Raw genomic sequence first — 14,978 nt, forward strand, 5'->3', positions numbered from 1 at the left:
GTATCAACGGAGATTGATACCAATTTTTACCATTTTTATTATTTTGTAATCCTTTTTAGAATCAGCAATCACATGTCACTATGCTAGTGCTTGTACCACCAATCTGAATCGATATCGACAGAAAACTGATAAGAGTATCCGATACGGATTACTAAATTGTTGACTTGCATAGCTGATTTCTGGGGACCAGGGGTAGGGTGGGGCACTCTTTTTCGGGTAAAAGGGCTGGCTTACTAGAAACAGAAAATTATCTCCTCTAGTTCCTGCCTGGCCCAGTTCCCCAGTGCCTCTAATAAGGGGGGAGTGGACCTCACCCGAGCAGAGTGTTCGAACAGGGATAGGGTGGTCATTGCACCTCCCTTGTTAGAGGCACTAGGTAACTGGGCCAGGAAGAGAACTGAATGGTATAAAGATCCACTAGAAATGGAGAATTTGTGAGGCACCCATGATCTTTATTTTTAGATCATAGCTTTTGTTATTCTCATTGAATTAGTATTTTCCATAAAATACTATATGGTAGGCCTTCATGCTGGATCTAGATTCGCATTGAGGTGGTAACATTTTCTGAGGACAAGCCCGTTATTGAAGAGTTAATGAAGCTAGTCATGCAGACATTAGAAATTACTAAATAAAGTTTCTACATTTGATTAGCTTTCAAAAGGATTCAGATAGTTTTTCGATATGAATTCTCCTAAAATGGATAATGGATTGTACCCGGAAAAAAAAGGGATAATAAATTGCAACCCATTAGAATAGATTTGTGCCTATAAAATATATGAGGGAGCGTGAGTTAAAATTAGCTTTCAGCATTCACAGAGCTCCAGGATTTCTGTTTATATGATGTTGAGAAGAGGTTTTCATGAAAGAATCAATATTGTATCGGCCAATCCACGTCGGCTAACACCAATATCAAGTCAGTTTACAAAAATATTGAAGCAAAATAGTAAAAGACAGTAGTATCAGAATCTTTCTTACAAAAAAATAGGTATTATCAGAATCTTTAGGGGGCAAGATCATTCAATCTAACCCAATACCGTGAATTAAATCCCTGGAGGTTTTCCTGGCTTGTGGTATTTTTATGAGTATCTTGATGGGAACTTGATTTAAGTGGAGAAGAAGACTTCAAAATTTCATTTTCTATTGTTGAGCTATTTAGCCCAATTAAAGTTCGTGACAAAATAATGCATTACAAGACCTTGGTCTTGTCAACTAATTATTTACCTGGTTCTCAACCAAAAAAAAAAATCCTTAAGAACGCAAGCCCAAGGCAGCCTCAGTTATTGGAAGAGCCTAGGTTTAAAATGGAGAACTTGTTCTTTTCCTGAGAATGTGAGCCCCAAGCCAGCCTTAATTATGAGCAAAGTAAGTCAGCAAGCATTTTTAGGGTACAAGGTAATTTAGTCTCCATTTGTTTCCACATAAAAAAAAAAATTCTATAAATGAATTTTATTTACCGTTTGTTTTTGACAGAGAATGTAAAAAAACGATATTTAACTTTATCCAATCCAACGGTTAAAAGTGACATCATCAATCCAAATAGATGTTTTATGACATCTAAAAAATAACAAACCTTTATGACAACAATAATTCATCTTATTTTAAAATTCCATTTTATATTTTTCACTATATACCTTTTTGTTTAATTAATCATGACTAATAATGGTTCATGATTAAATGAGGGAAACATTCCAGCCATATAATAGGGGCATGGATTCATCCATGAATGCCACCACCTGAAAACAAAAAAACCAAAACAGATGCCAAGAACAAAAACCCTCGGATATGTAATAAGTCTTGAACTACTATTTCTAAAAACATCCTGAATTTTGAAGTGATGGTTTTCCAAATTCTTGTATTGCATATCAGTAAAATACTGTTCCCCCTTTTTGAACCATTGTACAATTTTGTATTGTTGTTCAATAAATCTTATAAAAAATTTTATGACAAAACAAACACAGCATTAATCAACACTTTTTCCAGCTAAAATTCATGGGGAAAAAAATATTTCCATCAAAACTAAATACATAAGATTCACCCACTGCTATTACTGAGGCTATTCATGTGAACCATAAAAGCAAATAATTGCTGGAAAACAAATAAAAACATTGACAGATTCTACAAATCATATAATCCACTGCCACAGTGAATCAGTAATTGAATAATGGCAGCGCACTTGGGCACACTGCTTCTGATGTACAATACTACCATTCAAATGACTCATTTTTGCATCCTTAAAACAACAAGACACAGAGAACATAAAAAAATCCAGAATGAAACTAAAAATCAGGAGAACCTACAACTTACATTAAGTCATGATGATGCTATAGAGAAACAAAAAATTTCTTCCCAACCCACCAAAAAAACAAAAAACAAAGCTCATTGGAAACTAAATATGGGTGGAAAACCTGCCACTAGGGAAGGGCAATACATTTTTTCTTATCATGCAAAAGGATAAAATCCAACATATGCTAAGAGAAAAGATTATAATTTCTAAGAGTAGAAGCCAATTGGATGGCAACCACTCACCTCAGATGCCAAACATCAAATCCATGACTTTGGACATGACAGATTTGGCAGGAGCGGCAATGGTACCAACTGAACGTTGGGTACTAGAATTACCCTTATTCTGAACAAAATAGGGGCGAGGAGAGACTCTCGACGGGATAAGCTCGGAGTTTCTATTGGCTGGAGCGGGCAGAGTCATGAACCCCTGGTTGTTGGACCTTTCATTCAGGGCCTGGCGTTGGATTGGATCCAAGGTCTTCACGCCAACAATCAGCACTCCATTGATTTGCATCCCATTCTTGTTGAGAGCCTTCAGAGCATCAGAACGATTCTGCATGAATCAAGAAGTGAACAATTAATAAAAAAATATTATTCAAACTAATGACCCAGATTTTGCATTCCAACACATGTCCTCACTCTAAATAAGGCTTTCCAAATAAAGGAATAAAATATTAGATGCAAGTTCGTATCTTTAACTTGAACCATCCAGCAGCTAGACATACAACCACTATTTGTACCATTGATCCATACTAACTTAATGACCAGCCTGTTGTTACGGATTCAACATATCATTAAACATTTTATTCTCCGTTATTTATACCATTTTTAGAAAGCTGTATGGAAATAATCCATATGGCAATACAATTTCCAAACAACTCATCTATGCAAAGTGTGAAGAACCACTAATTATTACAGAAAAATATAAACATGCAAATAGGATGAGCCTTATCTTGGAAATGCCCAATTGTAAACAAAAGGGCACACGATCACAAGGGAGCCTTTATTGCCATTGGATCACAATTCACTTGACTACAAGTAACCCCTACCACTGGTAAATATTCCCTTGTGTACATTCCAACTGTAAACAAAAGGACACACAAACACAAGAGCCTTTATTGCTGTTGGATCACAATTCACTTGACTACTAGTAACCCCGACTACTGGTAAATATTCCCTTAGTGTACATTCCAACTGCTATGAGTACCATCATCATCATATATGATCATAAAACAGTGTACTTGCATTGGCATAGATTCCACCATACAAAATCCCATGTGTTATGCCATCAGGATTTCACTGTAGACCTCATAAACCCACTGTACCCGTCCCTCATGTAGTCCAGGCATCAAATGGCAACTCAACTCATCATTTAAAGAACATGGTTTTAGACTTCAGTATCCTGGATTGGATAGGCCAATACACCTGGGACCAATCCCGTCTAAACATGCACATAGCAGGAAAAACGTTATAGGATTATATTGGCATTGGCATCGGATCCACTAGAAAGACCACTGGAGATCCCAATCTCGATCAGTCGATCCAGTTGATCTAATCTTAATTAAAGAAAGTCCAAAATTGTGAATAAAAGCCACCTCTGATTGCCCTTTATGGATTTATCAGCTTGATATGTATCACAAGGCCAGCAACATCCATTCATTCATGCAGGAACATCATCGCACAGCATCATCCATTGTTCAATTTGACATGGAATTAAGGCAACCACAGAGTAACAGAATCCCCAACAAAGGAAAAGAGTTCCATCCAATTTAAGGAATTTTTTTTTGGTGTTAATATTTAAATGTGATATTTATACTAATAAATTACATTTTACTATATGGCAATGTATAATTTTACGTATATCCTGATTCTAACATTTATGGTGAGTCTGCTTTACTTTTTCTGGAAAAACATTGTTTCCTTCATTAGCAGGCCTTATTTTGGTTGTTTACAGGATTCAGTTAGCTTGGGTATTTTATTGTAATTGACTAATTATAGCCGGAGTTTGAGTTTTCATTGAAATCTTACATATAGAGCATAAGCCAGAAACATGGACACGATTGAGAATTAATGGAAGAGAAAGAGAATGCTCCCTGGTCGCATGAGGCGCACAGCTCCTGCACTTAGACACAGGGCCGCGCAAAATGACCGCCGTGCCCTCATGGAAAGGCGGAAATCCCCGAGTGCATGGCGGTTATTTCGCACAGCCCTGCCTCTAGGTGCAGGAGCCGCGCGCAGCATACAACCCAGTAGAGTTATTTTCCCTTTAATGTAATATTTTGGTAAAATCCTGATTTTTTATTTATGGTAAATTTTAAAATCAGTACACATAGTGAGTCTGATTTCAACATTGTTATAAAGGACCAGTTCCCTGCATTAGTACGCTTATATTGGTTATTCATAGGCGTCAGACTTCAGTAATTTATTGTAACTTTGTGATTGACCTTCTAACTTTTGTTGGAGTTTTGAGTTTTCATTGAAATCTATGTTGCGATCTTCTTCCACCTTATTTTCACATTATTAGTAATTCCATTTTCTTCGTTAGTTCTTGATTTTTGGTTTTTATTTGGAAACAAATAAGACCATATACTCCTCAGACATCTCAGCCCCTTGTGCATTTAAATGCTCTCTCCTCCCTACACTTCTTTCTTATGTGCAGTATAAGATGAAAGAATTGTCATTTGAATCTATCTTTGATTATATTATCGGACTTTCTCTCTCCCCTTATATGGATGGCACATTTATCCAAACATGTCTTGGCCAACCACTGTTTGAACAGCAAGAGAGTAGTCTTCATGGGGCTACTAATGAAGGCCCAATCCAAAAATTGATCGTATTTTAATACCAATGGGCTACAAGCTTTAATACTTTGGGTTTTATTTGTAATGGCTGAATCAAGGCCCAAAGTGGGATTGAATGGGGTAATTGTAAATAGACATTTAATTCGTAGTGGGGTCCATTAGGTAATGAATTGGTTTAGTCAGAAAAAGGTCCCATTTTGATTAGTTGTGTGGGGCCTAGTTATCTAGAAGACATAGGCTTCAACAATTCTAATTAGTGAAGTATTTTGGAGTCCTTGTTAATTAAGTTAATCTAGCTACTTACGAGTTTTAGATTTAGGCAACTTTCTTTTGTATTCTTATAAATATTTAATAACCCCCCCCCCCCCATAATGATGATTAATGGAACAGAATACAGAATTTGGATTTGAATTGTGTAGCCAAGAAGGCTTCCTAGAGGATGGGCCATGGTGCAACGGTAAGGTTGCTCCATTGTGACCAAGTGGTCACGGGTGAAAGTCTGCAAACAGTCTCTCTGCGAAAGCAGGGGTAAGGCTGCGTACATTATGACCCTCCCCAGACCCCACAGTGGCGGGAGCCTCGTGCACTGGGTACGCCCTTTAGCCAAGAAGGCTTCCTCTGTTCTTTCTCTTCTCCCTTATCCTTCTCTTCCCTCTCTTCTTTCACGGGTATTGTTCACAATTATTATTAATAGTTCCATAACAGCCCCTATCACTTCTCTTCTTCTCTCTTTACCCAATGCAAGCTACTAAAACCAGCAAATCAGCAAGCCATTTTCAACAATGTACAGAAAATAATTTAGATATGGGTCTGGAGCAGAGCTGGTCTTTAATTCTTAATCTGGAATCTAGGCGGGTGGCTGCATCAGCTACCCAACAATGAACTTCTTAGATCAAGGACAACCATGTCCAAACTCTAAAGAGCAGCTACAAGGGGAGCAGCAAGAAGAAAAGCCAGAGGATGACAGTGCTATCCATAATTACATATCAACCATCCATTTGAAGAATCATTTCCTGCCATTTAGGTACAATGCTCATTTAGGGACTGTAGGGGTACTCTTGGTATTCATTTACTTAGTAGGATTGTATTTGTCTATTATATGTTGATATTGTAAATAAGAGCAGTACTGTAAGTTCTTATTTTTTTCACTTAATAAAAGCCCTAATACTACCAGTAGAGAGATCATTCCATTTTCTCCATTCTCTAATCTCTATCTTCTTCTTCTCTCTTCCATTGATCTTTGCGCAGGGCTGGTTATTCTTCTCAGTTTTGTCACATGGTATCGGAGCTAGGAGGTTGGGTGTTCAATCCGTGCCAAGTGCGAGGGGTTTATTTTATGTGTTGTGCCCTTACATGTTGTACCCCCTTGGTGCCACATGTAGAGCCATGTGTCTGTGCTGTAGGGGGGGGAGTCGTGGTCCCTTGATGGAGGGATAGGTAGGAACAACTCTAAACCCTCCAGAATAGGATCCCAAGTCAAAAAACCCACTCAGATAGAACCTGAAAATTGACTGAAAACTCTAACCTCCCAGAATAACCCCAAACTCTAGGAAACAATAGTCAATAGGAAGAATAAGAACCGTTCAAAAGATGGGAATGATCCGATGAGCGCTTTGGGAGTAATTTAGGAAACAATGATCTCATGGGCAGAGATCCCAGAAAACAGTGAAACTGAAATTGAGCCCAATCCAACCAACAGATTGGTCTGAATTCTGAAATTCGGATCAGACCTCAAGTTCAATAGTTTAAATAAAAGCCCTAAGGTTCCAATACAAACCAAAGGCTGGATTAAAACTAATTTTGAAAACTCAAATTCTGAAAGAGAGAATTTTAGGTAACTCACAAACCAGCAACCAGATAGCCACCAAACCAGGGTTGAGTTTAGGTCCATAGAGGGGCTAGATTAACACAAAGTTGCAGGGTCAACAAGGCTCAGGTTAGGGTTTTACGAGATGAACACTATTGACTGTTAAGGGTTTAAAAACAGAGCATAAGATGGAGGCTTTAAACTGAAATTAAACTCAGAAAACTAGTTACCCGTATTGGGGGATTGTTTGGCTAGTTGAAGGATAATGTTCCTTGATAAAACCAGGTACCAGATCTTCCCAATCAGTACTGATATCGAGCAGCAACCCAAAATAACAAGTAGTTGACGGTAGAACAGAGGAAGAAAAGGAAGAATAGAAGAACTAAGGCTTCCCAAATCCCACCTGTGGATCAGAATCTCTCTCCTCTTGGCTTCACACCAATGTTGAATCACTTAGTAATGTAGTTCTAGATTGGTAGGAGTCCAACTAGGAGTCAATTCAACTAGGATCTGATCTGAACAGGTAGTTCGAATAGGTCAAAATTGGGTTTTTGGTGAAATTAGGGTCAGGGTTCAATGTGTGGGTTATGTCAAGTTGAGGTAGGGGAGTCTATCAGTGAAGGTCCTGAGATGTTTTGATGGAATTAGGTACGTAAACTTGAATGGGCAGGCAAAGTTAGGGTTAGGGTTTTGGATTTTTGAAAAGAGGAAAATATGGATTTTTAGGGTTTATGGTCAGATTAGGGAGCAACTTGGATTGAATTTTCCTTATAGTGAGAGGAGAGTTTGATCCAAAAAAGAAGGGATTTTGCTGGCTGGTTTGGTCTGGCAAGAATTTAGATATTGGGAAAAGTGAAAACAAAAGGGGGAATCTTAGGATTTGAGCTGTGAGAGGATTAGAAGAAGAATTGTAGGGGATGGGGATGATTCAAACTCACTGTTGTTGCAGAATTTCCTTGGCAGCAGCTTGGATTGTAGATCTTGAATAAAAATTGAATCTTTAACTAGAACTTGAAGGAGAACTTCAAAGAACTTGAAGGAGAGCTTCAAAAGAACCACCCAGGCTTCACACCGCAAGGTTTCGATTGGATCAAACATCAATCCCACCAACGAACCACCACGGCTTCCCATCGCAAGGTGTCAATCGGATCAAACACCGATCCCACCAGACTTGATCAAACACAAGACAAAAATCTTCAATGGAGAAGAAGAGCAGAAACAAAAGTATTCATTAATATAAAATTCGTGTTCAATACTTAACCCCTCCCCCTTACAACCTTATATAAAAACTCGAAAATAGACTCCTACACTAAAAAGGAAAAACCTAACTCAATCCTGAACTTATTAGGAATAACCTAAATTGACTAGGAAAGTGATATAACAAAGGCAATAGACTCAAAATATGGGTGGACTTGTTCATCCAAAAAATAAAAAATGGGAGGACTTAAAGAGTCCTAATCCAGCCCAACTTAATAACATTTAAATAGTCACATGACTACTTAACCAAGTACCACTAATTACATAGAAATAAAACTAAGTAAGGAATCTCGTATGCAACCTAATTACCCATATTTTAGTCCCATAAAAGTGGCCTATTCATAGAAAACCCATGGCATCAAAGGACCAACATGTATAGAGCCCAACCCTAGACTTTTATTCCTAATAAAACAAGCCTATTTCGGTGATGAATCTACTTACATCACTCAGGTTGAATCTCTCAAGATGCAGAGCAAAGTCCATACTTTATTACAATGCTATTTATAATAACTTAACCAAAATCCTACTCTGAAAAGGAAAATAAATCCTAATCTAACTATGTTAACTTATTCGCTTATTACAACTTAACTAATAAAACTTAAATAAACAAACTCCTTGAAAATATACTGAAGCAAATAAAACTCTAAAGACTAAGCTTCTGTGAGCTGGCTGGTCCACCCACGAATGGTTGCTTGATCTCCATGAATCTGGTCCACATTAAGGTCTGGTTCAAGTTGGGTCAAGTGGTCCAAGCTACATCATCCCTTACTTAACAGCTCGAGCTTTTGGGATAAGTTGTTGTAGTGTTATAACAAGGACAACAAGATTGAAATTGAAGATACAAAGTGCACATCAATATACTGAAAGACCTTTGTTTTATTAATTTCAAACTTCCCAGATCTGATTTCTTTGTACTACATCTTAAAGCTTTTATGCTCTCATCCTTATTCAACATTGATGGGCAAGGTCTTTCAAACAAGAGGACATAACAGGACAATTCTCAATCAGTGTCATGTAGGATTCAGTCCAATACGGACCTGATAATCTACTTATGCATATCTCTGTCACCATATATATCATAGATGCAGCCCATTGATTGGACAATTTGGTTATTCAGCATGCGCTTATGAATGCTTTGGATGCTATCGCATCACAACCAATAATTCAGAGGAAGGCTTAAATTATAGTAACATAAAATTCAGTCCCATCAAAGTTCCACCTCAAGCCTTGTTATATCAGCCAACAACACAATAAGTCCTACCCTGGAGGAGAATAACAACTAAAATAAGCTATTAAAGCTACTGCAGACAAATGAGTTCAAAAAGGGAGGGTAGCAAAATTCCCTTGTATATTTCTAGAAGCTTTCTTTTAACTTTATTTCTTTCACTTACTTTCCAACCTGAACAACTTGTTAGCAAATCAGACACCTATTTTCACGGATCAAATAAAGATGCCCTAAATAAGAAAAATAAATAAATAAAGTAAAATAGTATTGTAAAATACTGGATTAGTACATGGGAAGCACAATAAATTACGAACAAGAAAGTACAAGTTGATGAAAAGAAGAAAAACCTCATAAAGAATATGCATCCAGTTAGCCTCTCTTGGACCCGGCACATGTCTCAATATCACACCACATTTTTCAAACTCCCGCAACACTAAATTGGTATCACCTGGGGAAAATCTGAATGGCACAATTAAAATCAGATTATTTAAGGTTGAAATGTGTAGAACAAAACATGCAGCTTATCACAAGGCCAGGTATTCCCTAGGGAAATCTGGAAAAGAGCAAAAAAAAAGAGTAGACAAGGTAGAGATTGAATATGTAAAACAAAGCATGCTACCAATTACAAAGACAGTTGACCTTAACAAAAAAGCGTGACAAATTAAGCATCCAACAAATCTCCCAATTAAACCTTCGCAGGAGCAACACCTTCAACTGCAAAGATCTCATTAGATTTTTCAAGAATTTTCAAAGCTAAATAGAAGAATAACAAGTTTCTAATAAGGATATTTAAAGAATCAAAGGCACACACAATTATAACAAAACTCCATCACTATCCCAGCGATAACCTGATAATATTCCAGGTGAGGTTTAGTAATTGTTGAAGAATCCTCCAATCTGAAACTTCAGAATTTGAAGGGTCAATAAAAGATTACTAATGGGGGGGGGAGAAAGGAAGAAAGAGAATCCAGGAAGGAAATCAGAATTGCAGGGGGGAATAGAGAAGAAACCGTAAGAAGAAGCAGTAGAAGAAGACGACGAGGGGGGGATCAGAGTTGCAGGGAGAAAAGAGAAGAATAAGGAGGGGGGAAAGAAGGGTGCACACGCACACAGCCAGAAACTCAATTCATTCTTTGGTTATTCAATTCTGTTCCATATTCCTCACAAAATACAGTCTTTTAAAAACTCAAAATCAAAAAAAAAAATGAAGAAAATAACTCCTTAACAACTACTTCTACAGCAATAACTGCCCCCTAATAACTTCTTCTACAGCAATAACTGCCAAATAACTCTAAAAATAAAAGATAAAACATAAATAAACTAAATGCAGGGCTGGTAAGGCTTGGGCTTGGGCCTGAGATGGTTATCCCTTGGAGTATCCAATTCGGCCTGGGCTAGGGCTAGTAGGAGCAACCCCCAAATGTCCTGCATCAACTACTTTCTAATACCATTTAGGATATGGAAGATAATGATGAATTCCATCCGAATAAATTATCAATAGAAATACACTGACAAACTTAAAAAGAGTCGCCTGAGGTGGTATGGCCATGTTCAACGAAGGCCTCTGGATGCCCCAGTTGGGAGGAGTGACCTAATTCAGATTGAAGGAGTCAAAAGAGCCAGGGACAGACCTAAGTTAATCATAGGAGAAGTGGTGAAGAAGGACATGCTTACCTTAGGCCTTGCTCTTGGTATGACTTTAAATAGAGCTGATTGGAGAGCTAAGATCCATGTGGTCGACCCCATTTAGTTGAACCATGATGTTGTGATGCTGTTGTTGTATTCTCCCCCCCCCCCTTTTGATGCCTAGAGCAGAATGTCAGGCTGTTAAGAAGCGGTACGTAGCTAAACAGGGTCAATGACGACGTTGTTTGCCACTTCCCTTTACTTCTATATTTTTAATATTTTGTCTCTACTTGCCATGTAGTCAACCCCATTAAGTTGGGATAAGGCTGTTGTTGTTGTAGAAATAAACTGACAATTGTATTTTTATGAAAAGCAGAGGCATGGACTCGTATATTGTCATAGTGTGGCATGATTTCATCAAGGCATGCTCACATGAGGATATTGAAAATATCTTATGATTTCTAGTACTATATGTTTGAAGCAGCATGGAATACTTGAGTGCCACCCACGGCTCAGCCCTAGCAATTTTGGCGGATTGGATTCTAAAAAAGGAAAATTTAGAGAGAAGAAACACAGAATCACCATCGAGAACCAACACTTTCTTCCTGCCACTCTAAAAGAAAATCCAAAATTGGACAACTTTCTTAGTTAACAATGGCAACACATGCAGAACAAAAATAGATGGAGAATGAGTCTTGGTGGTAACTGCGGTGGCGAGTAGTGGGCTCCTATGGAAAAATCGCTCAACCCCATGATGATAAAAAGCTTAACACCTCTATCAGAGTCAGCGGTATCTAATAAGTTTTTCTACCCACTCTTTTTTATTGATTTTTTTATCCTTTCCGTCCTACCCTACTACTCATATCTCTTCCGATAAGAATAGATAATTGAATCCAATGGAATATATTAGGGCTTAGAGACCAAAATATATCTGACCATTTCCCCATTAAGAGCTATTTAATATGCAGAAATGGAGGAGGTTCATTCGGATAAAAGTTACAAATATGTGATCACAATTTGGTGGTGCAGTACATGGATCGCACTACTGGGGTCAGAATAAAAATAAGGCAGACTCTCAAGAGAAAGGGTACAAGGACATTATTTCCTTGAATTACTGCAAGACTCAAAGGTTACTTGTCGAGACTAAAATGCAAAAAGTAACATGCCCTTAGTCTGTTCTTTATAAAAAAAACAATTAAGTTACAACTCCTAACAAATTTCAGAATCAAGTCGAGCCAGACAAAATGAACAAATAAAATAGCATAAATAGCACAACGTTATATAGACAACAAATGGGAAACAAAGACAAATTCCGGTGAAGTGGAACAATACCCATAAACTGTAACCCATTCCTCCTCGTCAAGGTCGCTGGCTGGTAAGTTATTCCTCTGCAACTCCGGTCTGGCAACTTCCCTTGGTGGGGGTAACAGAATTAATGCACCGGGCTGAACCACACCCTCAACTGGTGAACCCTTCCCTTTATCATCATGATCACTCGCACTCTTTCCGGGGGACCACCAGCTCGAGCTTGCAGGGGTTTGTTGTATTTGCTGTGCCCCCATTGCAGCATAAGAAGTGCTCGCCTCAGACTTGCTTTTCAAGGGAGAAAGAGAATCCCGGCGAGAATCCCGAACAGGTGTCCTCATCTCCGACTTTGTTTCTGGAGACATCGGATAATCCACAATCCCGGATTCCGGAGAGAAATCAGCACGGTCTTCCAAGGTGAAAATAGGAGGCGGTGGAGGATCGGCACCCCCAAAATTCTCTCGCCATAGAGCAGACACTGCAGCTGCCTGACCTGGGCTCATGAATTTCCCTCTATGTGCGGAAACTGGTGATGCTAAATCATTAAAAAAAACCGATTGCCTTCCGCCTTTTGAGGTTCTCTGCACTGTGGTGCCCATCCCTTTACCTTTGCTAACTTCGAGCAACCAACGACTAAAGTGCCTAAAGATTAAAAACAAACAAATTATCGTAGAATCTAAGCTTATGACATCAAAATGCCTATAGAAAACTATAAAGCATAACGAATCGTAAGAGATGGAGTTTTCAATCTACTTCAATTCATGTTGGTTTGATTGAATTTATGAGAGAAATCATGAGGTTTTCTATTCCAAAAAACAAAAAGAAGAAGTTCAAATAATGGAGAATGCCTGATTGGAGTGATCTCGTTTTTGACCTGTTAGGGTTTTGAAATCAAGGCTTATTTCTTTTTCCCTCGCAGGTCACAGCGGTCGAGAGCTGCGCTCCGTTCCAGAATGAGACCCCAATGGCACTGTGGTATAACAAATGTGTAAACCCTAGTGGAACGTTGTCTACCTGACCAGTAACTTAAATTAAAACCGGTCTTTTTTTACGGTTTGAGTGACGGGTTTCAAAATTTGAAGTGCAATGCTGCCGCCAGCCACTAGCCAGGCGGGATTTCTTTTTTCCTTTTATTACATCTTAATTTAAAATCCTCGAAGTCGCTCCTCTTATATGCGGTTCACAGAACGCAACTTTTATAAATGTACAACCTTAGGGCAAGACGACACTAACCTCTACAATGAGAGTGCGTACAGATGCATTGATTTAGATAGGATTTTCGATTTCAGCGAGAGCTGAAAGGTCTTTTTGTGTGCTCTTATGTCTGGGCATATAGAAGAATGAGATAGAAAAGATAATGGAGGAGATGCTGCAATCTGGAGTTGTAAGAAAGAGTTTCAGCCTCTTTTCCTCGCTGGTACTGCTAGTAAAGAAGAAATATGGATCCTAACGATTTTGTGTAGACTATGGGGCACTCAACCAAGCCACCATCAAGCATAAGTTTCCAATTCCAGCCATCGATGAACTTCTAGATGAACGGAATAGAGCCCAAATTTTCTCTAAACTGGACCTCAAATCAGGATATCACCAAATCCGAGTTCATGAAAACGACATTCCTAAGACAGCTTTCTGGACTCACCAAGGTCATTATGAGTTTGTGGTTATGTCATTTGGCGTAACCAATGCTCCGACGACATTCCAAAGTCTCATGAATGAGATTTTTCAGCCTTACTTGAGGAATTTATTTTGGCTTTTTTTATTACGATATCCTTGTGTACAATTCGACTTGGGAAGAGCATGTTCAGCACCTCTAGTCAACTCTCACCATCCTCATAACCAAAAAGCTGCACACCAAGCTTAGCAAGTGCGCCTTTGGTCAAAGGGAGATTGATTATTTAGGCCATATCGTCTCCAGCCAAAGCGTGGCGGCCGATGGATCCAAGATTGCAGCCATGCAATATGATTCAATAGCCCATCCCGAAATCTGTTAGGCATGCAGGAGCTTCTTGGGTCTAACTAAGTAATATAGGAAGTTTGTCAAAGGGTATGGACCTATTAGTAAGCCTCTTACACAGCTACTTCAAAAGGACTTCACATGGAACCCCGAGGCAGAAGAAGCTTTTATCCACTTGAAACAGGCCATGAGTAGCACTCCAGTATTAGCCCTTCCATACTTCACTAAAACCTTTGTGGTGGAATGTGACGCCAATGGAGAAGGGCTTGGGGCTGTCCTTATGCAAGAAAATCGACCCATTGCCTTTCTTAGCAAAGCTTTGTCTCCCAAGCATTTGAGTCTATCAACCTATGAGAAGGAGATGCTTGCCATACTACACGCCGTCTCTAAATGGCATCACTACTTGATGGGGCAACATTTTGTGATAAAGACTGACCATCAAAGCCTGAAATACCTATTGGAACAAAGGGTGAATACTCTCATTCAACAAAAATGGCTCAGCAAGTTCATGGGGTATGATTATGACATCAATTATAAGGCTGGCAAGGAGAACACGGTAGCAGATGCTCTTTCCCGTCTTCCCCAGGCCATTTCGCAAGTTATTCCCACATGGTTGTCCAAAATTCAGCTTAGCTAGGTGGATGATGACGAGATACAACAGGTGATTTCCAAATTATCCATTGATCCAAGGGCTGTTCCCCACTGTGAATGGCACAATGG

At 38.8% G+C, this 14,978-nt stretch overlaps 1 protein-coding gene across 1 annotated transcript; it reads right to left on the minus strand.

Moving 5' to 3' along the window:
• Positions 1-2,259: 2,259 nt before the first annotated feature.
• Positions 2,260-12,964, minus strand: LOC122670111 (nuclear pore complex protein NUP35). Its single transcript, XM_043867077.1, has 3 exons — positions 12,332-12,964; positions 9,721-9,832; positions 2,260-2,836 (listed from the first exon to the last, which is right to left on the minus strand). The coding sequence occupies exons 1-3, from the start codon at positions 12,901-12,903 to the stop codon at positions 2,528-2,530; spliced, it is 993 nt and encodes a 330-aa protein (XP_043723012.1). The 5' UTR covers positions 12,904-12,964; the 3' UTR covers positions 2,260-2,527.
• Positions 12,965-14,978: the final 2,014 nt, after the last annotated feature.

The sequence above is a fragment of the Telopea speciosissima genome, chromosome 7 (assembly GCF_018873765.1).
Source record: "Telopea speciosissima isolate NSW1024214 ecotype Mountain lineage chromosome 7, Tspe_v1, whole genome shotgun sequence".
NCBI lineage: Eukaryota > Viridiplantae > Streptophyta > Magnoliopsida > Proteales > Proteaceae > Telopea > Telopea speciosissima.

Bases quoted from the DNA above. Each gene is read 5' to 3' on its own strand.
- LOC122670111 (XM_043867077.1), bottom strand. From the start codon at position 12,903: ATGGGCACCACAGTGCAGAGAACCTCAAAAGGCGGAAGGCAATCGGTT. The intron at 9,833-12,331 runs GTATTGTTCCAC...TGTGCCATTCAG, and splicing joins GAATGGGTTACAGTTTATGG to ATTTTCCCCAGGTGATACCA. The intron at 2,837-9,720 runs GTTTTTCTTCTT...TGATTCATGCAG, and splicing joins GGATGCATATTCTTTATGAG to AATCGTTCTGATGCTCTGAA.